The 26,095-nt window shown below is 44.3% G+C and overlaps 1 protein-coding gene across 1 annotated transcript in view; it reads right to left on the bottom strand.

The window, feature by feature from the left end:
• Nucleotides 1-26,095, bottom strand: part of DNAH10 (dynein axonemal heavy chain 10) — a 171,685-nt gene that overhangs the window by 127,949 nt on the left and 17,641 nt on the right. The window contains exons 6-18 of the mRNA XM_019038458.4: nucleotides 25,562-25,781; nucleotides 23,618-23,775; nucleotides 22,705-22,935; nucleotides 20,947-21,137; nucleotides 18,776-18,974; nucleotides 16,646-16,840; nucleotides 12,666-12,836; nucleotides 9,948-10,124; nucleotides 7,407-7,532; nucleotides 6,390-6,562; nucleotides 5,350-5,501; nucleotides 2,967-3,131; nucleotides 1,753-1,960 (exon numbers count right to left, since the gene is read on the bottom strand). Of these exons, the coding sequence (XP_018894003.3) occupies nucleotides 1,753-1,960; nucleotides 2,967-3,131; nucleotides 5,350-5,501; nucleotides 6,390-6,562; nucleotides 7,407-7,532; nucleotides 9,948-10,124; nucleotides 12,666-12,836; nucleotides 16,646-16,840; nucleotides 18,776-18,974; nucleotides 20,947-21,137; nucleotides 22,705-22,935; nucleotides 23,618-23,775; nucleotides 25,562-25,781 (2,366 nt within the window). The remainder of the gene's footprint in view (nucleotides 1-1,752; nucleotides 1,961-2,966; nucleotides 3,132-5,349; nucleotides 5,502-6,389; nucleotides 6,563-7,406; nucleotides 7,533-9,947; nucleotides 10,125-12,665; nucleotides 12,837-16,645; nucleotides 16,841-18,775; nucleotides 18,975-20,946; nucleotides 21,138-22,704; nucleotides 22,936-23,617; nucleotides 23,776-25,561; nucleotides 25,782-26,095) is intronic.

The following is a 26,095-nucleotide window of genomic DNA, read 5'->3' as shown; positions in this document are numbered from 1 at the left end:
CCGTCTCAAAAAAAAAAAAATATATAGCATATTAGTAAGGGAAACACTATAAGAGGTAGCTCCATGTAAGGGACTGCTTTAGGAATCTAAATTAAAAGTAGTAACAGAGAATAAATGAAATACACAGAAAACAGAGTTATTTAAAGGATCAACTTAGAGAAGTCTGCCAAACTTGGTCCAGAAAACAAGAAGACCAAAGGTTTTTGTTTTATTTTTCAGTGTATTATTCCAAAAGAGATTTTTAGCAGCGCACAAAGATACTTTAACTGCGGTAAGAGATCCTAAAATCAAAGTGAGGTAAAGTAAGGAATGAAGAAGACACTAATCAGACACCATTTCAGGAAATGATACTGGAGTCGGACTGCCCAGGTTCAAATCCCAGCCCTTTCTCTTACTGGCTGTGTGGTCCCGGACGAGTCACTTAACCTGCCAAGATTCTGTATCCTCCTCTGTAAAACAGGGATGAGAATTGGAAAGAGTCCAGCACAGAACATGGTGCAAGGTGAGCTTTCCTATGTGTTCAGATGAGACTAAAATGTGAATCATAGATACCTACACACTTGCTGCATTTAGGCCACAAATTTGGTTCTAAGCTTCGTAGCAGCCAACGTGAAAGGGAAAGCTATGAAGTCAACAATCCATAGAGTCCGTATCACTTAAAAACCAAACAAGAAAATGAAAGCAAACAACGAAAAAGAAAAATGTCAGGCGGGGTGGCCGGGCGCAGTGGCTCACGCCTGTAATCCCAGCACTTTGGGAGGCCGAGGTGGGCGGATCATGAGGTCAGGAGATCAAGACCATCCTGGCTAACACGGTGAAACCCCGTCTCTACTAAAAATACAAAAAATTAGCCGGGCGTAGTGGCGGGCGCCTGTAGTCCCAGCTACTCAGGAGGCTGAGGCAGGAGAATGGCATGAACCCGGGAGGCGGAGCTTGCAGTGAGCCGAGATCGTGTCACTGCACTCCAACCTGGGTGACAGAGCGAGACTCCGTCTCAAACAAAAAAAAAAAAAAAAAAAGAAAAGAAGAGAAAAATGTGAGGCTGGGGTCAAAGAAGGAACTAGAGTCATTTCTTCTGGAGTTCCCCTTCATAAGGAAGACATTGCGTGATAAAATGAACACTACTCTTGACAATATAGACGTGACGGTAACGGTGATGGATTTCACAGGCTGGTTTCCTAGAATGATCCTAAACTGTCAGCCTCACACCCCAGAACAGTCTGTGGGCCACCAACGCGATGGGGTCCAGGCACTCAGCTTCCAGCTGGTCTGGCTGAGCTGCTGAGGGTGAGGCCCAGGAGGGAAGGGACAGAGTCTGGCGTGTCAGAGGCTGGCACATGAAACAGGCATTCAACACGCACAGACCGCGCTAACTAGGGGTTGACTTGAAATCAGCAAGGAATAGGCCATGTGTCCTTCACGTCTGTCACTCTCAACATGAACAAGGAAGTCCTCTGGGATTCTGGCCAATATTGAGTGACAGCGATTCTCTGCTGCCAGCTGAACACAGGCTCACAATGGTTTTCAGACAGTTGAAGTGGGGAGAGGGATCCTTTCTTTTTTGGAATGTTGAGGGGCCTAACAAGATCATGAAGGTCATCCCTCCATTCTGTGAGTGCCCTTCTGCCAGAAAGCCTCTGACCATCCAACTGATTTTCATTCTCTACCTTGCCACCCCCTCTAACTGTCCATATTTGTCAACTGTTTTAATCTACACACACCATTTTAAAACATGCAACAAGATGAACTTACTTCAGGATGAGCTTTGTCAGGACCTCATAAATTTTCTTTTCCCAGTATTTGTAGTAGGAGGCCAGCTTGGGGGCCTTGCCTGTGTTGGTGTGGACGACCAGGCCCTCAACTTTGGTCAGCAGTGGTCCAATGGCAAGATACCACCGGACCATGTGGTCCACGTCTCTGGCCCTTTCTCGCTCAATGTGTTCAAAAAATTCCTTCACGCCTGGAGAGAAAGATGTCTGTTAGAGCTGTCCACGAACACAGGGAAGGACAGCACTCAAAAGGCAATCCAAACATGAGCTGTGTGTCTTAAAAAAACCAAAACCAGCCTCCAACCTCAGCCCAAAGCAGTACATAAGTCAATATCGGAACACACACTAAGCAACAAATAAATGACAACCAGTTACGCACATCCAGTGGCTTTTATACCTTTGGGCAATCTTGTTTTTCTTCAATTCTTTGTTGACATATCTTGAATTCCTTGTTGACTAGTCTAAGACCACTTAAAGTATCTTTTTTTTTTTTTTGAGACGGAGTCTCACTCTGTCACCCAGGCTGGAATGCTGCAGTGGTGCGATCTGGGCTCACTGCAAGCTCCGCCTCCCAGGTTGATGCCATTCTCCTGCCTCAGCCTCCCGAGTAGCTGGGACTACAGGTGCCCACCACCACGCCCGGCTAATTTTTTGTATTTTTAGTAGAGACGGGGTTTCACCGTGTTAGCCAGGATGGTCTTGATCTCCTGACCTTGTGATCCGCCTGCCTCAGCCTCCCAAAGTGCTGGGATTACAGGCGTGAGCCACCGAGCCCTGCCTAAAGTATCTTTCTTTAACAAGTAAATGTGAGCCCATAAAAAATACAACTAGCTTTGCTGTTACAAAGTTATCAACAAAGTACCACAGGCTTTCGCAGATGAGGTGGGAGGATCACTTGAGGCCAGGAGTCCAAGACCAGCCTGTGCAACATAGGGAGCCCTCGTCTCAGAAAAAAACAAAACAAAAACAAATAAACATGAATTTGTTAAACTAAGCAATATATAAAACATGACAAAAAGTCATAGCTACCCATGATTCTTTCAAGTAAATGACTGAGAGCATTAGAAATGGTTTGATGCCATTCATGGAACATACGAATACATATGTATATTTATAGGTACATATATGCACATGTATGTATAGACAATATAGTTTCTCATTAATTCCATAACTGGAGAACCCAGAAGTCAGATCTACCTGGGAGTTCTTCCTCACTTTTAGCAGCTGGATATTTAAAGAGATTTATGGCTTCTATTAATGTCAGCCTGGAAGAAATGTCATCTGCATTCTTATGAATCTGGTGGACGAGAGACTCAAATTTCCCAATGGCCTGTTTGCAACCAGTTATATAGTCACCAATACCTTTGAAGAAAGAAAGAAAGAAAGACATTTGGCTTCCAACTCTGTCTTTCCACATCCCCCCACTAACGTCTGTGATGTTAATACTGGCATCCCTTTGCAGGAAAGACCCTGCTCATTCCAACCCCTTGGGTCTTTGGGGTGGCAAAGATCCACTTTGAACCCTAAGGGACTGGGACAAGGAGTCCTGAGCCCAGAATCAACCAAGCAATGCATCTCTTCTATTCAAATGTTAGCACGGTCCTGGCTGGAACACCATGGGGAGAAAGGGACTATCAAGCCCAGCTGTCTTCTCACTGCTGGAGCTCCCTGAACCTCCACTCTGCACCACCTGCCCGCAGCCTCCTCTGGCCTGGAGCTTAGATGAACAGCAAGAACATGAACAGTAAACTCGGGCTAAGTACTTACGATCGGTCTCACTTTATAAAAATAAAAACCCCAAAGTGGATCACAGACTACACTGGGAAACATCATACTATAACATTTTTAGAAACAAAACACAAGGAGAGAAAAAAACTTATGATTCTTCGACTTGACAGCAAAAGTAGAACCCATTAAAGGAAAAATTGATACACCGGACTTAGTTGAAATTTACAGGTTTTGCTCTACCAGAGGCCCTCCTACGAGAAAGAAAAGACAAGCGACAGAGTGGGAGAAAATAGCTGCAAACCACACATCCAATAAAAGACGAGTATCTAGAGTATACCAAGGATGCTCAAAACTCAACAGTAAAGAAAACAAACAATCTAATTAGAAAATAGGCAAAAGACATAAAAAGACGTGTTGCTGAAGAGGCCGTACACGTGACATATTTGTGCTTACTAGCACATGAAAAGATGCTCAACACCATTAGCCATTACAGAAGTCAAATCAGAACCATGAGATGTCATTACACAGCTATCAGACGGCCAAAATTAAAAAAAAAAAAAGTGACAGCAAAACTGGCCAGGATGCAGAGAAACCGAGTCACTCATATATCGATGATGGAAATGTAAAATGGCACAGCCGCCCTGTAAGACAGCATGACAGTAAAACAAAAACAAAAAAAAAGGCCACACGTGGTGGCTCACACCTGTAATCCCAGCACTTTGAAAGGCCAAGGCGGATGGATCACTTGAGGCCAGGAGTTCAAGACCAGCCTGGCCAACATGGCAAAACCCTGTCTCTACTAAAATACAAAAGTGAGCCAGAAGTGGTGGCAGGTGCCTATAATCCAAGCTACTCGGGAGGCTGAGGCAGGAGAATCGCTTGAACCCAGGAGGTGGAGATTGCAGTGAGCCGAGATTGCCCCACTGCACTCCAGCCTGGACAACAAGAGCGAAACTCCATCTCAAAACAACAATAACAACAACCTTAAACTAAACATGCAACTACCATGCAACTCAGCAACTGCACTCCTGGGCATTTATCCCAGAAAAAGTGAAGACTCCTGTTCACACAAAACCCTGTACACAAATGTTTATAGCAGCTTTATTTGTAAGAGCCAAAACCGGAAACAACCTAGTTGTCCTTCAAAAGGTGAAAGGCTGAACAAACTATCGTACGTTGATACCGTGGGGTATGCTTCGAAAATCCACAGACTGTTGACACATACAACAAGGGCAGATCTTTGAAGACTTAGGCTGAGCAAGAAGAGCCAAATCAAAAAAGGGCTATGTGTTATCTCATTTATATAACACTCTGAAATGACAACATTACAGAAATTGAATAAAGATTCATGGTTGCCAGGGATTAAGGAGAGGGCAAGGATGGGAGGGAAGTGGCCTTGACAGTACTCGCTGCGGTGTTGAAAATGCTCTCTATCTCGACTGTATCAATGTCAGTATCTTGGTTGTGATCTTCTAGTTTTGCAAGAAGTTGGTACTTAGGGAAAATGACTAAAGGGTACGAAGGCTCCCTCTGTCGTAATTCTTGACAACTGCATGTGAATCTATAATTACCTCCAAATTACATTTTTAATTAAAAAAATTAAAGTAAAGGTGACCTTCTTTTGGGAGAAATGTGCTTTGGGTCTGCAGAGTGTGAAAATGTCACCCCTCTTATCTTCATCCCAACGACAGCCTGGAGATCAGTTCTAAGTTCCGCAACTTGTATTTCTTAACCCTCAAAAATTGTTAATTGTCTCTATAAACATATGAAAATGGTAATTCAAATAAAACAACCTAAAAGAATTACTTTGCATCCCAAGTCTAAAAGGCAATCAATAGATGAATGACGTTACCTAGTGAGTTCCAGTTCAACCTCTTATATCCCGACCTAAACACTCGGAGCAGTTCCTGGGAATGATCGTTGAGAAGCACAGACTCCGCATCGTTTAACGTTCCTATGAGCATGTGATAATGATCCAACATGCGCTGTATCCCATCTGTGTACCTGCACATGACAGGAATGTCATAAACCTGAGGAGAGCACCTTTAAGCTCATCAAAAGCTTTTGCGGTCAAGAGATTACAAAAGACCATGGTCTCGATCAAGACCAACCTTGATCAAGAGATTTGCAGAAATTTAAAACATCACTGTTCTCATTAACTTTCTTTTTTGGAAAATAGTGGTTACTTCTCATTAAAGACGTTATTTATATTACATGAAATAGGTTTACTATTGTTGATCCCTATTTTAAACTTTTCTTTTTTTTTTTTTGAGATGGAGTCTCGCTCTGTCGCCCAGGCTGGAGTGCAGTGGCGCAATCTTGGCTCACTGCAACCTCCGCCTGCCAGGTTCAGGCAATTCTCTTGCCTCAGCCTCCCAAGTAGCTGAGACTACAGGCATGAGCCACCATGCCCAGCTAATTTTTGTGGTTTTAGTAGAGATGGGGTTTCACCATGCTGGCCAGGCTGGTCTTGAACTCCTTACCTCATGATCTGCCCGCCTCGGCCTCCCAAAGTACTGGGATTACAGGCGTGAGCCACCACACCCAACCCCATATTTTAAACTTTTCTTAGCTTCAATTTTTTTTTCTTCTTTTTTTTTTTTTTTTGGATACAGGGTCTCGCTCTGTCTCCCAGGCTGGAGATAGAGCAATCATGGTTCACTGCAGCCTCAATCTCCCAGGTTCAAGGAATCCTCCCACCTAAGCCTCCCAAGTAGCTGAGACTACAGGTAGCACCAGGCCTTAGCTTCAATTTCTAATGTGGTAAGAATTCATAATTATAAAATCCACAAAAATGAAGGCTTTTGGAGGGGTCCTCAATAATTTTTAAGAGCGTAAAGGGGTCCCAAGAACAAAAAGCTTACTGCTAATTTAAAAGAAGAATTTTTTTACCTAAGGAATTTGTCTTCCTGGAGAGCAACATTTCTTGCTAATTCAGGGACAGTGAACCCCAGCTGCTCTAAGTACTTTGTTTCATTAATAATCTCTCTGAGAGCCGGTGAAAAGTTGATTGCAAAAACAGCTCCCCTTTCTAAAGTCGAAGGCTCCTCTGTGGCAATGGAAGACTGTGGAAGAGACATTCCATCAGCGCGGCCAGGGCAGTCCAAGAGACAGTTGGATCAACACAACCCACACCAAAAGTGAACATGAAAAAGATCAACACTGGGCCCTTCACCAGACGGGGGTGCTGGCTGGAACTGGCTGGAATATGTATTTTGTTTGGTGAACGGAGATTTTGAAGAATCAATTCAGTTGCCGGCATTTGAAAATGGAGCAATTTCACCTAAAAATTCCTTCTGCCTTCCCTTGAAACACTGGAAAATCTGACATGGAGCAGTTGCCTCTTTGGTTGGATCTGAGCCCACCTCTTCCCTAGGGGTCCCACCTGGCCCTCTCCACTTGCTTTGGTCCCTACGTCAGGATTTCAGGAACCAAAGACCTAAAACTGCCAGGCTGCATCTTTCCTCCCTAACGGCAGGTGTTCGTTTATCGAGCATTCGCCAAGTGCCGGGCCCAGAGCTAAAGAAGAGGATGAATCAGGTGGAATGGCATTTTTCTGCAGGTTAAAGATGGCTAGCTGTCAGCTCTGTTTCACATATGATTCAACCAACCCTTTGCTTGTCTACATCATCTGATTTATAAAACGCATTTCATAAATGGGGAAACGGAGGCTTGGTGTTCAGCCACTTGCCCAAGAAGTCAGTAGGGCTGCCCGTTTCCAGCCCGCATCCTAGCCATGGCATCGTGCCATCTCCACTCTTTCCTTTCTCCTCCTCCCCTAGCCCTTCCTTGTCTTTGATTCTGGAAACTGACCCAACTTCATGAATGTCAACAAATCAAGCCTTGAGAAAATGTGGCAGACGCCATCGTCTCACGCGGCAATCGGGAATGAGGGCGTGGGCAGCGCACCTTGGTCAAAAGGCTCTTCTTCATGAGAGCTGGCAGCACCTGCTCCGTCACCTCCATCCACTGCTCATACTTTCTGTCTTCATACTCCTTCATTGTCCTACCCACTTCCAAATATTTTTGTTTGACCTATCAAAGAATTCAAGCAACCATCATTTTGTCCTTGAAAATAACATTTTTCATCTCGCTCTACACAGATAATTTATACAAATTATAAATATAATATATAAATTATTATAAACATTATATAATTTTTTTTTTTTTTTTTGGAGACGGAGTCTCACTCTGTCGCCCAGGCTGGAGTGCAGTAGCGCGATCTCAGCTCACTACATCCTTCGCCTCCCGGGCTCAAGTGATTCTCCTGCCTCAGCCTCCCAAGTAGCTAGGATTACAGGCACATGCCACCACACCCAGCTAATTTTTGTATTTTAGTAGAGACAGGGTTTCACCATGTTGGCCAGGCTGGTCTTGAACTCCTGACCTCAGGTGATCTGCCCACCTCGGCCTTTCAAAGTGCCGGGATTACAGGTGTGAGCCACTGCACCTGGTCATTTTTATATAATTATATATAAACATTTTTTCATATCTTTCTACATAATTTTGTATACATACATTATAAATATAATAAAAAATGTTAATATAATAATAAATAATATATAGTTAAATAATATTAAATAATATAATATAAAATAGTATTAGATACAAACACATTTTGAAAAAGGAAGTCAATAGGTTTTCCCAAAGCTTGGAGAGTTGGTCTGCGATGGTGATATAGCACAGATCTCTGTCCTCCCAAACCTCATACTGCATTGTAATCCCCAGTGTTGGAGGTGGGGCCTGCTGGGAGGCAACTGGATCACGAAGGCGGAATTCTCGTGAATGGTTTGCACCACCTCTCTTGGGACTGTCCTGGTGATGCTGAGTGAGTTCTCGGGAGATCTGCTCAAGTGAAAGTGGGCAGCACCTGCCCCTTCACTCTTTCTTGCTCCTGCTCCCACTGTGTGAGTTACCTGCCCCCACTTTGCCTTCCACCATGATTGGGAGTTTCCTGGGACCTCCCAGGAAGGCTATGCTTCCTGTACAGCCTGCAGAACTGTGAGCCAATTAAACCTCTTTTCTTATAAATTACCCAGTTTCTTTATAGCAAAATGGACTAATACAGTTGGTATAACTTGAAATCTAGGTTGACTGGCAGCCTTCTGCAAACCACAGCCCATGAACTGCCTTGGTCTCTACCCATGAACTAAGAACAGCTTTTACATGAAGAGAAGGAAATGATTTAGATGATTAAAAGGAAATCAAAAGAATAATAATGCTTTGTAACTCAAGAAAAAGATACGAAATTCAAATTCAGCATCCATAAATAAAGTTTTATTGGACACAGCCATGCCTGTTCAAAACGTATTATCTGGGGGATACTTTATTGCAGCAACGACAGGTTGAGTCGTTGCAGAGAAATTGTCCAAACCCCTAAAATATTTACTATCTGGATCTTCAAAGAAATGGCTTACCAGCCTCTGCTATATAACATATAAAAATCCATGGGTGGCGGGTGAGATCATATTGAAAAGATGGTAGGCATCCTCCAAAGAAGCTGAAAATTCAATACAGGAAGAAGCCCACATGACCACATTCTGGAAGATGTCTTGTGTATTAAGATGCCAAAGAGAAAGAACACAGGCCAGGTGCAGTGGCTCACGCCTGTAAGCCCAACACTTGGGGAGGCCGAGGTGGGCAGATTGCTTGAGCTCAGGAGTTTGAGACCAGCCTGGGCAGGCAACATGGTGTAACCTCATCTCTACAAAAAATACAAAAATGGGCCAGGCGTGGTGGCCCACACCTGCAGGCCCAGCTACTCGGGAGGCTGAGGCAGGAGGATCACTTAAACCCAGAAGGTCAAGGCTGCAGTGAGCTGTGATCGTGCCACTGCACTCCAGCCTGGGCAACACAGCAAGACCTTGTCTTAAAAAAAAAAAAAGAAAAAGAAAAGAAAAAGAAGGAACACAAAAGGCAGTTTACTATGAGCATGAATGCAAGGACAACAGAAAGACCCTCTAACTCACAGGCATGGGTCTGAAATTGAGCTGCTTCTCAAATGGGCCACTCTACATAGCGTGCTGCATGGCAGCAGCAGCCTGATCTAATGCTTCTCCTGGATGGGATCGGGGAGGGCAGCCAGTCTAGGATTAAAACATCAAATACAGGGCCGGGTGCTATGGCTTACACCTGTAATCCCAGCACTTTGGGAGGCCCAGGTGGGCAGATCACGAGGTCAGGAAATCCAGACCACCCTGGCTAATACGGTAAAATCCCATCTCTACTAAAAATACAAAAAAATTAGCCGGACGTGGTGGCACATGCCTGTAGTCCCAGCTACTCGGGAGGCTGAGGCAAGAGAATCGCTTGAACCTGGGAGGCGGAGGTTGCAGTGAGCCAAGATTGCGCCACTGCACTCCAGCCTGGGCGACAGAGCGAGACTCCATCTCAAAAAAAAAAAAAAAAAATCAAATACAAAAGGAGCCAATTCTAGCAAGAGCAACATACCTCCTGTCCTCGATCACTGTCCAGTATCTCCTGTACCTCTTGAAATCGGAGGATGGTGTGCTTAATCCGAAAGAACAGAGATCGCTCCCAGTATATTGCACCTGCTACTGGAGGGTGATTCTTATACAGTGGTGGATTTTCAAGGTTCTGGACAAAGATTTTATTAATGATGTCAATCTGAAAAGCAATCAAACAGCTTCTGTAAGTGATAAACATCGCCAGGTTAGCCAAGAAAGATGAGATTTGAATCTTTAAGGAAACCAAAAGTGGAATGTCAAAAAATATTCTAAGATGCAGAATAGTGTTTTCAGTTTACTTATTATTTACTACTTTTTCTTATGCTCTGTAGTAATCTTTTTGTTGTTGTTGTTGTTGTTGAGGCAGAGTCTCGCTCTGTTGCCCAGGCTGGAGTGCAGTGGCATGATCTCGGCTCACTGCAACCTCCGCCTCCCAGGCTCAAGTGATCTCTTGCCTCAGCCTCCCAAGTAGCTGGGATTACAGGCGCCCACCACTATGCCTGGATAATTTTTGTATTTTTGGTAGAAATGGTGTTTCCCCATGTTGTCCAGGCAGGTATCAAACTCCTGACCTCAGGTGATCTGCCCACCTCAGGGTCCCAAAGTGCTGCGAGTACAGGCGTGAGCCACCAAGCCCGGCTGTAGTAATCTTTTCTTTAACATATGCAATGCTCCAAATTGCCTTACAATTACAGAGCATGCACACTGTGTATATTGGCTTGATCCAATTATTAGAAATCCGGAAATCTGTTCTAGACATGACCACAGTGGCAGACCTTCGGGTTTTTTTTAATTTTTAGTTTTTAGTTTTTGCAGGTAAAGTATATATATTCATGGGCTATAGGGCACGTTTTGATATAAACATGCTATGCATAATAACCACATCATGGAGAATGGGGTGTCCATCCCCTCAAGCACTTATCCTTTGTGTTATAAAAACAATCCAATTATACTCTTTTAGTTACTTTTAGATGTATAATTAGGTTACTGACTACAGTCACCAGACCTGTGTTTTTAAAAGAAGCATGTCTGAGCTCTCGTGGGGGTAATTAGGTGTGGCAGGCACAATGATGGCCTCGCCTCCCAAAGATGTCCACGTCCTAATCCCCAGAAGCTGAAAATATGTAATGTTACATGACAAAGGGGAATTATGGTTGCAGATGGAATTAACGTTGTCAGTCAGCTGATCTTAAAATAGATAAATTATCCTGAATTTTCTGGGGAGGTTCTATGTAATCACGAGGGTCCTAAAACATGAAGGAGGAGGCAGAAAAGGAGGTCAGAGTGATTTGAAGTGAGAGTGGCTACCACTGGCTTTGAAGATGAAAGGGAACCAGGAACTTCTAGAATTTGGGGAAAGCAAAGCACTGAATCATCCCTAGAGACTCCCGAAGGGAATACAGCCCTGCTGACACCTCGATTTAAACCCAGGGACACCCGTGGCAAACTTCTGACCTCCAGTACCATAAGAGAATAAGTCTGTGTTGTTCTAAGTCACTGCATCTGTGGTCATTAGTTCCAGCAGCATTGGGAAACTAAGACATCAGGAGACCACCTTAGGCCTTTTTTTATACTACCTTATGCTCACCTAATCATTCCACATATTCTCATTTTGTCTTCTACATAAGACTATAAGCATTTTTTTCTTTTTTCTTTTTCTTTTTTTTTTGAGACGAAGTTTCACTCGTCGCCCAGGCTGGAGTGCAATCGCACGATCTCAGCTCACTGCAACCTCCACTTCCCAGGTTCAAGCGACTCACCTGCCTCAGTCTCCTGAGTAGCTGGGATTACAGGCACCACCACCACGCCTGGCTAATTTTTGTATTTTTAGTAAAGAGGGGGTTTCACCATGTTGGCAAGGCTGGTCTCGAACTCCTGACCTCAGGTGATCCACCTGCCTCGGCCTCCTCAAGTGCTGAGATTACAGGCGTGAGTCACAGCGACTGGCCAGCATTTTTTTTTTTTTTTTTTTAGACAGGGTTTCACTCTGTTGCCCAGGCTGGAGTACAGTGGCAAGATCATGGCTCACTGCAGCCTCGACCTCCATTGGCCCAGGTGATCCTCCCACCTCTGCCTCCCAAGTAGCTGAGACCATAGGTGTGCGCCACCACACCAGGATAATTTTTGTATTTTTTGTAGAGATGGAGTTTTGCTATGTTGCCTAGGCTGGTCTCAAACTCCTGAACTCAAGCAATCCGTGGGCCTTGGCCTCCCAAAGTGCTAGGATTACAGGCATGAGTCACTGTGCCCAGCAGATTATAAGCATTTTTTGGTCTATTTCTCCAACTAGATACTGACTCCTTTAAAAGCAGAATCCGCGTTTTGTTCATCTATCTCTGTGCCTAACACCATACTTGAGATATGTGAGCACCAGATAAATTGTTCTGAGTTAATTATAAATACATATATGATCCTTGGACATGGTTAACTATGATTACTATTACTACCATGATTATTACTAACCCACACAGGGCCCACCACAATGTGAGTAAATCATAATATACTTAATTCTTATCGAATTTCTCCACTAAATAAACAAACCCACTTTGTTTGGGTTACGTGTATTACGTAACATGCTAATTTGGGAAAATTCTAGTTTCTCTGAATTCAGATGGGAAAGACAGACAATAGTGGGATTCAATTGTTCACATTTTGCCAAGTGTATTTTTAATGCTATGGCAGCTATCGATTTTTCAATTACCTCTTTACAGTACTGTGCAAGAATATCATTAAATTTCATCATCATTTGTCGATTAACAGCTTCCCGTGAACGAATGTGCTTAAATTTTAAAAGCATGTCAAATGCTGCTTCAGCAGATCGAAGCGTCTTAAAAGATTCATCAATAAAATGTTTTGCTTCTTTCTCAATAACCTGCAAAAAAATCAACAAAACAACCCTCATGCCCCTGTAATTATCCTGCCAAAATAAAGTGGCAAGAAATAAGAAAAAAAAAATCAGTGGCTTGGGACAGATTTCTATGGCATAAGTAATGGAAGCTGGTATCTAATTTAAAGTGGGAGATTGGCTATGTTGATTTCCTGATCTCTCTCCCCAGCCAGTTCAAAGGTAAAGGAATTTTTTAAAGTATTAACTCATATAAACAAAAAATACAGGAGAGGACACAACAACAGAGGAGATAGTTCAGGAATTTTTAGTAAGAAAGTAACGAAGGCAGGGCCAGGCGCAGTGCCTCACACCTGTAATCCCAGTACTTTGGGAGGCCGAGACGGGCAGATCACGAGGTCAGAAGATCGAGACCATCCTGGCTAACACGGTGAAACCCCATCTCTACTAACAATACAAAAAATTAGCCGGGCATGGTGGTGGGCGCCTGTAGTCCCAGGTACTCTGGAGGCTGAGGCAGGAGAACGGTGTGAACCCAGGAGGCGGAGACTGCAGTGAGCCGAGATGGCGCCACTGCACTCCAGCCTGGGCGACAGAGCGAGACTCCATTCCAAAAAAAAAGAAAGTAACTAAGGCAGGTAGTTACAACCTAATGCTGAAAATAGGGGGTGCAAGTGAGTCCCTGTTTGTTCCTTGAAGAAACTCCAGAAGGCTTAGCATTTGGAGGCACTGGGCCCAGGAAGGGGGTCAGTGTGCATGAAGGTGAGGGGCAAACAGGGAATCCCTTTCTCACCTTGTACAGCCAGGCCACTCTGCAGCCTCAATCCCTCCCATCCCCACTCCATTCTATAAAAGAGTGGAAGGTTAGTTCTAGAAAAATTAACTCAAGAATAACATCAGACTTCTAATATTGGAAGCTAGAAATCAATTTTAAAAATTTCAAATTTCTAAAGAAAGGTGATTTTCAACCTTGAATTCTATACCTGTTATTTCAGAATTCATACATATAAGACTCACAAAATACATGTCTCATGAAACCTTACTTAGGAAGCTACTAAATGTGCTCCAGCAAAACGAAGGAGTAAACAAGGAAAGAGGAAGAGGTGAGATCTAGAAAATAGAAAATCCAACACAGATGAGAGAAGATAGGAAGTCCTAGGGTCCTAGACTGCTTTGTAACAGGCTTAAAAAGCAAACAAGCTGGCTGGGTGTGGTGGCTCATGCCTGTAATCCCAGCACTTTCAGAGGCTGAGGCAGGCAGATCACTTGAAGTCAGAAGTTCAAGACCAGCCTGGCCAACATGGCGAAACCCTGTCTCTACTAAAAAACACAAAAATTAGCTGGGTGTGGTGGGACACACCTGTAACCCCAGCTACTCAGAAGGCCAAGGCAAGAGAATTGCTTGAACCCAGGAGGCAGAGGTTGCAGTCAGCCAAGATCGCGCCATTACACTCCAGCCTGGGCAACAAGAGTGAAACTCTGTCTCAAAAAAAAAAAAAATGGACAAAGGGAAAAAAAGGAAAACAAGCTAGAGTAGGAGGACAATGAGCTCCGGGAGGAAGGCCTCTAGGTAAATAATGGCACTGATATGTTTAAGTATTTAGAGGCTATTGTTGATAGGTATGTGGCAGAGATATTAGAGAAGTTGGAAAAAATTAACAATGGGTACATAAATAACCAGGCAAATAAAAAACAAAAGCAATTATTAATTCCAGGAAAATTGAAGGTTGGCCAAGAAAGGTATTGTAGTTATGATGGACTTCCCAGCTCAGCAATGAACAATATTTGCATAGACATAATAAGTAAACACTAGTCATTAATTTAACTAAAAGTTACGAAGAAAGTGTGTTAGATGACAGAGAGGCAAATGGGATTAGGAATGGGACAGTCCAGCCTGTATCTACTCTGAGAAGTTAACAGAAGTCTAAATTAATAAATCAGAAAATAACCACATCAGCTTGTTCTTAAAAAAATATAGGGGTTAACAACAAAAGAAACATCTAAAATTGTGGAAAATGACAGCAAGAATGAGGAAGGAGTTAAGCATGGAGCTGCTTTTTCTTATTATGAATCCTTTAGTATCACTTGATTGACTTTGATGAAAAGTTCAATTTATTTGGGAAGCTGAGGTAGGAGGATCACTTGAGGCCAGGAGTTCAAGACCAACCTGGGCAACATAGTGAGACCTCATCTCTACTTAAAAATTTTAAAAATTAGCCAGACACATGCTTGTGGTCCCAACTACTTGGTAGGCTGAGGTGGAAGGATCACTTGAGCCCAGAAGGTTGAAGCTGCAGTGAGCCAGGATCACACCACTGCACTTTAGCCTGAGCAACAGAGCAAGACCCTGTCCCTAAAAAATAAAAAAGAAAAGAAAACCAAAAAAAGGTTCAACTGAAAAAGCAAGTAACACTTAAAATAGCAGCTAATAATAAATTAGATATAGTTAACATGGCAATGTCTATATAACCAAGTAGAACTGTCTAGGGTTGTCCATATAAAAAGATGCTGTGAGGTTATAAAAACAACTGTGTAAGACATAAATGGGGATGCTCCTAATTATGCTTCCTGCATGAGACTGAAAAGGTGAGCACGATGGGTCACTCTTCATGCTGTGGGAAGTGAAATCTGATTCTCAGCTGCAGCCTCTCTCTGATGGACTCTGCCTCCCGGCACCTCAGGCTATCACCTCCTGTATCATCTCCCCACTCTCTGTTGTTCCCCAGTCCAAAGCAGCCTATACTGTAGCCAGAAAAATCTTCCTGAAGTATAAACCTTGATTTTGTTTTTTTCACTTTTTTGTTTTTTTGTTTTTTTTTTTTTTGAGACAGAGTCTTACTCTGTCCCCCAGGCTGCAGTACAGTGGTGTGATCTCAGCCAGCTCACTGCGACCTCAGCCTCCCAGGTTGAAGGGATCCTCCCACCTCAGCTCCTGAGTAGCTGGGACTACAGGAAGAAGCCACCATGCCTGGCTAATTTTTTTAAGTTTTTTGTAGAGACAGGCGTCTCACTAGGTTGCCCAGGCTGGTCTCAAACTCCTGGGTTCAAGCAGTCCTCTCTCCTCGGCCTCCCAAAGTGCTGGCATGACAGGCATGAGCTGCTACACCTGACCTATAATTCTGGCTATATCATTCCTTGGTCAACCACCTTCAATGGCACCCTCTTGCCTACTGAAGCAAGTCTCCTTCCTCACTCCAGTCCTCTTTGTTCATCACCAATTATTTACCCAACCCACCTTTCTAGCTTGATTTCCCTCTACTACCCATATGTGTTATGCCAAACCCCTCTGTTTGCTCTGCCTCAGACAATTCCTGTTTTTCTCATGTCTGTCACCTTCATTCACACTGTTCCTCCCACCTGAAAGCCCCTCCGCTGTCTCAGCCTCCTTCCTCGTCCCCATTTCCCCCATCCAAAGCTTCCTCGATCCCAAAGGTTGTTTCCAATCAGCTCTCCATGCCCCCGCCTTCTGACAAAACGCAATTCTCAAAAACTCACAGGGCGCTTTGTGATTGTCTTGCCATATCTGGTTTACTTTTAACTTCACTCCTAGATAGGTGAACTTATATTGGACAAAACAAACTTTGTAGAAATGCTACTGTGTCTGGCTCAACTTACCTTATCCCACCTGGAGAATGGGTGTGGGGACAAAGAAGATGGAGGAATGTTCACTTTTACCTTATGCACTTCTGCATTGATTTTGTTTTTTATAATTAATAAGCAGGTATTACTTGTGATTTTAAAAAAAAGACTAAGCATCACTAAATAACCCAACAAATTTAACACAGAGAAAACACGGTGTCCACTCCCAAGATGGACTCAATGGACGTGTCACTTGCCAGAACTTCAATCTTGAATTCATCCATCACATATTTCCAGAACTGGGAGGACTTGATGCTGAAGGGGTCAAAGGTCAAGTTTTCCATGGGGGTGACTAGGCCGTCCACTCTGCATAGGACATCATCAATGCGCTTGGGGTCCCCCGTCACTGCCTTTAGTTCTGGACCAAATATGTTATAAAATTCCTCCAAAACCTGTCCAATCAAACGGAACAATGAGGAGATTACATTTGGGTTTTCCTGTGAATATTAGAACTACAAATGGATAGCATATCGAGATTGACCTGGGGGCAAGAATCATGTCAAACAGTAACCTCCTCCCAGACTAAGCCCTTCGGTACGATGCCCAAGGCACATAGGATAAGATCCAGGTCTGCACCTGCCTGTTCCTCCCCACATTGCAGCCACCCCCACCCTCCTCCAAGGCCATGTCCCTTTCTGCCTCAGGGCCTTTGCACTTGCAGTTGAAAGTGCTTCAGGGAGGCTGAGGCGGGCGGATCACTTGAGGCCAGGAGTTCAAGACAAGCCTGGCAAACATGGCGAAACCCTGTCTCTGCTAAAAATACAAAAATTAGCCAGGTGTGGTGGTGCATGCCTGTAATCCCAGCTACTCAGGAGGCTGAGGCAGGAGAATCACTTCAACCCAGAAGGCAGAGGTTGCAGTTAGCCGAGATCGCACCACTGCACTCCAGCCTGGGTGACAGAGTGAGACTCTGTCTCACATGCACACACACACACACACACACACACACACACAAAGAGGTGAGATGATAAACCACTGAGGTAGTTCTATGCAGTGTTTCCACTGTTCTGGTAACAATGAAATACCCATGCACACACTAGCTACGGTGATTCCACATAGAAGTTAAATTTTTTTTGTTTTTGTTTTGGGACAGAGTCTTGCTCTGTCACCCAGGCTGGAGTGCAGTGGCACAATAGCTCACTGCAACCTCCACCTCCCAGGGTCAAGCAATTCTCCTGCCTCAGCCTCCCAAATAGCTGGGATTACAGGCACCCGCCACCACGCCCAGCTAATTTTTGTATTTTTCATAGAGACAGGGTTTCACCATGTTGGTCAGTCTAGTCTTGAACTCCTGACCTCGTGATCCGCCCACCTTGGCCTCCCAAAGTGCTGGGATTACAGGCGTGAGCCACCGCATCTAACCAAAAAAGCTTTATATTTTTAATTCTTTTTTTTTTTTTTTGAAGCAAGGTCTCACTCTGTTGCCCAGGCTGGGGTACACTGGCATGACCATGGTTCACTGCAGCCTCAACTTCCCAGGCTCAAGCCAACGTCCCACCTCAGCCTTCTGAGTAGCTGGGACTACACGTGTGCACCATCACACCTGGCTAATTTTTGTATTTTCTATAGACAGGGTCTTGCTATGTTGCCCAGGCCAGTCTCAAATTCCTGGGTTCAAGGGATCCTCCCACCCCAGCCTCACAAAGTGCTGGGATTACAGGTGTGAGCCATCATGCCTGGCCTGTTTGAATTCTTTTTACAGCATTTTTTTTTCCTGTCTTTGAGCACAGGGCATCACCTCCCTCTCAGGCTGGGCACTGCCACACCGCAGCCGGACGTGCTTTGTACTCACTATGGTTCCTCTAGCAGTAAGACATCTGAGTACCCAGCACACAGTGAGTTCTCCATGAATGCATTTAGAATGAAGGGGTGGGTGAACCTTTAGGAGACAAGGGCTGTGGCTAATTCAATCAGCCACTAGGCACTTTGTCCATCCATGGAGCTCTGGGAAGACTGGGCCTGGCTGAGGGAGAGAGTGAAGAGAGGTCTCAGACTGGCCTCTTGAGGGATTCCAATATTTAAGGGGAAGACAGAGGAAGGGAGCTTTGCAAAAGACACACAGAAGGAGTGGCCAAAGAGGTCAAAGGAAAGCCAAAAAGCAGGGAGAGGGAGGAATGTCAGGGAAAGCAACAAAAAGTCGCAAAGCTCTGGTGTACTCTGGTCCATTCTGGTACATTCTAGTATATTCCGTAGGTTCTTTCTTTGAAGGGCTTCTCCCTGCCAGGCCCTTTCTGACGCCCAGCTCCTACCTGACACGGAGGCGGCCACTGTCAAAAGCCAACTGCCTTCTTTGGGGCAAATTCCGCCGGCCTTCGCCCAGCCCCTACCTGCAGAACGTCGGAGAGGTCCTGGCAGATGGTGGCCATGTAATCCGTCCTCTCGAACAGCCGCTTCCGGTCAAACTCCCACCGAGCTTCCCTCCCCGAAGCCTCTATCTTGGCCCGGGTGTCAAAATAGGCCTTTTTCCACAGCCTGAGGGTGTTCCTGGCTTCCAAGGTTTTGCTTTGGGCACTCGCTCGATTTTCTCTGCGAAGCCAAGAGATGCCGTGATGGGAGGAGGGCGGAGCTCCGGGTCCGAGCCGCACTCCCCGGCTGGGGAGCCAGTGTCCCGTGAAACTCTGACCCGGGCGCCCCCCTGGTTTCACGGCCTCATCGGAAAAGGCAGAGCGGGCAAGCGGCTGCCCTGTCCTATGTGCAAGGGCGGGAGTCCCAAGCTGCGAGGTTTCCGTTGCAGCCGCCAGCCTGCGTGCAGGGCTGGGGCTACCTGGTGACCTCGCTCCCTACACCAGAAGGGGCAGGCGGCCTTGGCCCCAGGCCAGAGGTCAACAGCGGCAGCTGCAACACGGCGCAGGACAATGCCTCCATTTGGGTACCTACTTCACCTATGCAAATAGACAGAAATGGAGATCTAGCTATGCAGGTAGATAGAGAGAGAGAGAGAGATGTATATAAATAGATATGGATACATACAGATATAGATATCTATCTATAGATAACAAAAAGTCATATAGTGTCTGATTCCATTTATATGCTATCTATATAAATACATATACACAGATAGACATAGATACCTATCTGTATAGATGGATATAGACATAGATACCTATGTATAGATATAGATAAATATAGATATCTATCTAGATACATGTAGATAGATCTACATAGATATCCAGATAGCTCTATCTATCTAGATAGATCGCTAGATGATGATATAGATACAGATATAGACAGGTGCAATCTCGGCTCACTGCAACCTCCACTTCCTGGGTTCAAGCGATTCTCCTGCCTCAGCCTCCTGAGTGGCTGGGATTACAGGTGCCCACCACCACACTCGGCTAATTCTGTGTACTTTCAGTTGAGACAGGATTTCACCATGTTGGCCAAGCTGGTTTTGAACTCCCGACCTCAAGTGATCCGCCCGCCTTGGCCTCCCAAAGTGCTGGAATTACAGGTGTGAGCCACCGCACCCGGCCCCATCTACATAGATATTTTTTAAGAAAGTGAAAAAAGTTATCTGTCTCCTTTAGCATCCTCCATCATCTCCCTACACCCTCAAAGGTGGTTCCACCTCAGCCTCAGTCTCTCCAGGTACAACTGGGGAAGAACATTGCAGTTAAAACAAAATTTCATATAGATATGTGTGTGTGTGTGTTTATATATACATAAATATATATATGTATATGTATATATATACATATATATAATATATATAAAAAATATATATGTGTTTATGTATATATAAACACACACACACACACACACACATATGTATGTGAAACAAAATATATCTCCATACAATGGAATATGATTTAGCCATAAAAAGGAATGAAGCACTGATCCATGCTACGATGTGGAAGAACCTTGAAAACATGCTGCTAAGTGAAAGAAGTCAGTCATAAAAGTCACATAGTGTCTGATTCCATTCATATGCAAAAGACACCACGCTGTATGGTTCCCAGGACTTGGGCAATTGGGGAGAGGTGGGGACTGACTGCTAAAAGGCACATGTTTTCTTTTGAGGGATGAATAACATGTTCTAACATTGATAATGGTTATGGCTGCACAATTCTGTGAATATACTAAAAAAAAAAAAAATGAATTGTACTTTTTTTTTTTTTGTGACAGAGTCTCGCTGTGTCACCCAGGTTGGAATGTAATGGTGTGATCTCCACTCACTGCAACCTCTGCCTCCCAGGTTCAAGCAATTCTCATGCTTCAGACTTCCATGAAGCTGGGATTACAGCCCACCACGCATGGGGTTTCACCATGTTGGCCAGGCTGGTCTCAAACTTCTGGCCTCAAGCAATCTGCCACCTCGGCCTCCCAAAGTGCTGGGATTACAGGTGTGTACGACTGTGCCCAGCCATAAGAGCCAGTGAATTGTACATTTTAAGTGAGAGAATTATATGTGAATTATAGCTCAATAGAGCTGTTTAAGATCTAAAAAGTAAAAAGTGAAACAAAACAAAACAAAAAAATGAACGCTATGGCTTCTTACTTGAACAAAGTCCGCAGGTTGACCACTCGGCAGACTCTCTCAGCAATTTCCCAGGCGATGCGCTCCATGAGCGGAATCATCCTCTCGTCTTTGTTGTAGTGTCGGGAGATGACCCACACCATCCGCAGGGCACTCATCATGGCGGGGATGGTGTCCAGGACCACGTGGAAGCCAGACCCGTGCGTTATGTTCTGACCAAGAGAGGAGACAGCCACATGAGAGCCCTTAGCCTTGGGGTCCAAATAGTTTCATAAAACAGTAAGCATGCAAGAAGTTTCACTCTTTTTTTTTTTTTTTTTCCTTGAGACCAAGTCTGGTGCCCAGGCTGGAGTGCAATGGCACAATCATGGCTTACTGCAGCCTCGACTCCCCTGCGGACTCAAGTGATCCTCCCACCTCAGCCTCCCAAGTAAGCTGAGAATACAGGCATGCACCACTACACCGGCTAATTTTTTATTTTTATGTTTGTAGAGATGAGGTCGCACTATGTTGCCCAGGTGAGCAGACTTTTTTTAATCTCTTATAATAATAACTCAAATAAATAATGGGCAAAAGATTAAAACAGACATTTCACCAACAATACGAAATTGACAATAAGTGCATTAAGTACATAAAAAGTTGTTCAGTCTCACTAGTTGTTAAGGAAATGCAAATTAAACCACAATGGCTATTATCAGAAAGACGATAACAAGTGGTGGTGAAGATACGGAAAAACCAGAACCTTCGTGTATTGCTCTTCAGAATGTAAAATGGGACAACCACTTTGGAAAACAGTCTAGAAATTCCTCAAGAGGTTAAACAGTTACCATATATGACCCAGCTATTCCACTCCTATGCATAATACATCAATAATTAAAAACACACATCCACACAAATCCTTGTACAAGAATGTTCGTAGCAGCATTCTTCATAATAGCCAAAATGCAGAAACAACTCAAATGCCCACCGACTGATGAATAGAGAAACCAAATGTAGTCTGTCCATGCTATGGAATATGATTCTGCCACAGAAAGGAATGAAACACTAACACGCTCCACGCTACAACACAGGTGAACCTTGAAAACCTGGTGCTGAGTGAAAGAGACTGCACACAGGATCAGTCCTGCATGACTCCCCTTATATGAAGTCCCTAGAGTAGTCAGATTTACAAAGACAGAAAGCAGAACAGAAGTTACCAGGGACTTAGGGTAAGGAAGAAGGGGGAGTTAGTGTTTAATGGACACAGAATTCCAGTTTGGGAAGATGAAACTGTTTTGGAAATAGTGTAATGGACACACAGCATTGTGTGTGTATTTAGTGCCACTGAACTGTATGCTTAATAGTGGTTAAAATGATAATATCATGTCATGTCTATTTTATCACAATTTTTTAAATGCTGAGGGTTTTTTTGAGACAGGGTCTCGCTATATTGCCCAGGCTGGAGTGTAGTGGCGCAATCTTGGCTCACTGCAACCTCCATCTCCCAGGCTCAAGCAATCCTTCCACCTCAGCCTCCTGAGTAGCTGGAACTACAGGTGCACACCACCATACCCAGCTCATTTTTGTATTTTTTGGAGAGACAGGGTTTCACCATGTTGGCCAGGCTGGTTTCGAACTCCTGAGCTCAAGCGATCTGCCCACCTCAGCCTCCCAAAGTGCTGGGATTACAGGCATGAGCCACTGCTCCTGGCCAAATGCTGAACATTTTTAAAAGGGAAATTAAATCATACGAAATCTCTTTGACAGAGCTGACTGCAAAGTGCAGCACACCCAGCGTACCTTGAAATAACGCTCCACCGTGGAGAGAAAGCGCACATTGTCTGAGGCCTCCGTGTGGAACTTGAATAACTCGGTGAACACTGGCTGCAGATTAGCCACCAGCATGGAGTCGGATTCCTTGATCACATCCAAGACTTTTCTGACTATTGGAAGCTTTGTCTGTTCATGCAGCGCACTTAAGGTCGCATTTCTTTCCCTCCAGAATTCAATTTCAGCCAGAGGGCCTTTACCCTGAGAGGTGAAATGAACACACAAAGAACTCTCATCATTAGGGTGGAGCAGACACTTACGGTGGTTTCTCCAGCATCCGTTCTTTCTGTCCAACTGCTCCAATCCTTCAGGGTCTTCAGGGGTGGGCTCTTGACCCTGGGTGGTCCAATCATAGTGAATCTCAGGGCTCCAGCTGAGAATGCTAGAAACACACTCTGCCTTTCTCCGGACAATTGAGGTGTACAGAATGTGAGGCCAGAAACTGCTGCAAGGAAGCCAGCCTGAGGAATGAAGCTCTCCAGCCCCTAGAAAGGGGTCTAGAACTGAGAGATTCAGAAACATAGCCAGAGCCCTGATCAGACTGGACCTGAAGCCAACCCTGCCTCTGGACTTTTCCATTATGTGAGCCAAGGAATTTGCTTTCTTAGTTGATCGACTTGAGTTGGGTTTCCTGTTTTTGGCAGCCCAAGCTTCCTGACTGATCCAAAGTGTTATCTTTATCAATCCAGGCAGTAACCTGGTAGCACATTAACATCAGAAAGCCCAGAAATGATATTTTGGGTGTGTTTATTTTGATGGCTTAAGGAAGTCATAAAACAGTAAGAACAGATGCCAGATGATGCAGACCCCAGACTCCGGGCTCTTTCCCAGCATGGTAAGCATGACCTGGATCGGGGCTCTCTGAAAGCCCTGCACAAACTACCTGAGGTGTCTTCTTCAGTTGGCCCTCAACCGCTGTGGATATCTGATTCAGCCAGTTTATCACACACTGCTCCAAGATGTCAACGGTTTCCGGGTCAGCTGCCAGGTCGGACACCTCTCCCTCCACACTGATGGTTGGCATTTCTAACTTGATCTCACCTAGGAAAATAAAAGCGATCAGTCAGTCATTCGTTCAGGAAAAATGATTACAAAGAGAAACATTCAAGTTCACCGGCTGGGTCTTCTCTCAAGCTTCATCAGTATAATAAGGTCTGACGCATCCCCTGTCCTGATAATATCTGTATCTCATTCTCTTTCATTAGAATGTAATTCAAACATTTTAGATAATTGTTCCGGTGTTAAGCTTGATCAAAATGATTTAGTTATTTAAGATGTTCCTGAGTTTATAACCTAGTGACTTCAATTTTTAAAAACTTGAACAAAGAGCCAGCAGACATTTTAGATAACCACCAGCCTGAAACAGTCAGTCAAAGATAAATCAGGGGAAAAATGACATCAGGGGAAATTGAAATAATGTAAAGAAAAGGAGAACGATGGCTCGCACCTGTAATCTCAACACTTTGAGAGACCAAGGCAGGAAGATCACTTGCAGTCAGGAGTTCGAGACCAGCCTGGCCAATGTGGCAAAACTCCCTCTCTGCTAAAAATACAAAAATTAGCTAGGCATGGTGGTGTGTGCCTGTAATCCCAGCTACTTGGGAGACTGAGGTGGGAGGACTGCCTGAGCTCCCAGAAGGTTGAGACTGCAGTGAGCTATGTTTGTGCCACTGCACTCCAGCCTGGGCAGCAGAGTGAGACCTTGTCAAAAAAAAAAAAAAAAGAAAGAAAGAAAGGAAAGAAAGAAAAGGGAAGGGGAGGGGAGAGAAGGGGAGGGGAGGGGAGGGGAGGGGAGGCAGGGCAGGGCAAAAGGAGAACATTTCCAAAAGGAAAGCCCAACTATTTGTCTCAGAGATTTGAGACATATAGCATCCATCAAACAAGAACAGGATGCTATGAAAAAAGATACAATCAGAGAATCAGAGGTCTTAAAAATTAAAAATATAATAGCTGATATGACTATCAATCAAACATTGGTAACAGAAGTTGAAGAACACTCCAGGAAAGAATACAAAGACAAAAAGATGAAAAATACAAGAGAAAAGATAAGAAATAGAATCTCTAGACATCCATCCAGCAGGAATTTCAGCAAGAGAAAACAAATAGTGGAGGAAAATGTCAAGATGATTTTTCAGTCTTTGGACTGAAAACACCCACTGAGTGTTTAAAAAATCAATGGAAAAAGTTCCACACAAAGGCCCATCATGCTAACACCAAAACACTAGGGATAACCAGATGCTCTTAAAAGCTTACATAAAGGGGGAGGGGAGAAAAATTAGAAGAACATTCAGTTTCTCATCACTGGATGTTGACTACTAGAAAACAATGAAGAAAAATGTATTCAAAAATCCTGTGCTAGGCTGGGCACAGTGGCTCACACCTGTAATCCCAGCACTCTGAGAGGCCGAGGCAGGTGGATCACTTGAAGTCAGAAGTTTAAGACCAGCCTGGCCAACATGGTAAAACCCCGTCTCTATTAAAAATACAAAAATTAGCTGGGTGTGGTGGTGCACACCTATAGTCCCAGCTACTCAGGGGGCTGAGGCAGGAGAATCCCTTGAACCCAGGGGGCAGAGGTTGCAGTGAACCGAGATCTCACCACTGCATGCCAGCCTGGCAACGGAGTGAGGTTCTGTCTCAAAAAAAAAAAAAAATCCTGTGCTAAAATGATTTTTGCCAGCCTGAGCGACAAAGTGAGACCCCATCTCCACAAAACAAACAAACAAAAATGTTACAAAAGTTAGCCAGGCATGGTGGCATGCACCTGTAATCCCAACTACAGTAAATTAATCATTCTTAACTAAAAAGGAGGAAAATGAAATCTTACCTTCAAGTTGCTGCATGGTTCTTTGAATATTACTTGCAAATTTCTGCACGTTCATTAAAAATTCATCCCGTATTAATTGAATACTGTGATATTCTACTGCCTCCCCAGGCATGGGCGGCAGGTCTGATTCATGCTCAGAGGAATTAGAGCCTTCTCCAGATGTGACTCCCACGGTTGTACTCGTCCTGTGCTGATTGAAGGACAACGCTGGCAAAAAAACCTGAAATGCCAATTTTATGAAATACATCATATGAAGTCATTTTCAATAATTCATGTATTCAAATTGCCTCTGGTTTTGAATATTCTTTTTTTTTTTTTTTTGAGACAGAGTCTCGCTCTGTCGCCAGGCTGGAGTGCTGTGGTACAATCTTGGCTCACTGCAACCTCCACCTCACTGGTGCAAGCGATTCTCCTGCCTCAGCCTCCCGAGTGGCTGGGATTACAGGCACACACCAGCACACCCAGCTAATTTTTGTATTTTTAGTAGAGATGGGGTTTCACCATGTTGGCCAGGCTAGTCTCGATCTCCTGACC

The sequence above is a fragment of the Gorilla gorilla genome, chromosome 10 (genome assembly GCF_029281585.2).
Source record: "Gorilla gorilla gorilla isolate KB3781 chromosome 10, NHGRI_mGorGor1-v2.1_pri, whole genome shotgun sequence".
NCBI classification, from domain to species: domain Eukaryota; kingdom Metazoa; phylum Chordata; class Mammalia; order Primates; family Hominidae; genus Gorilla; species Gorilla gorilla.
The sequence above is the reverse complement of the archived record's forward strand: the minus strand, read 5'-3'. Positions and strand labels throughout refer to the sequence as shown.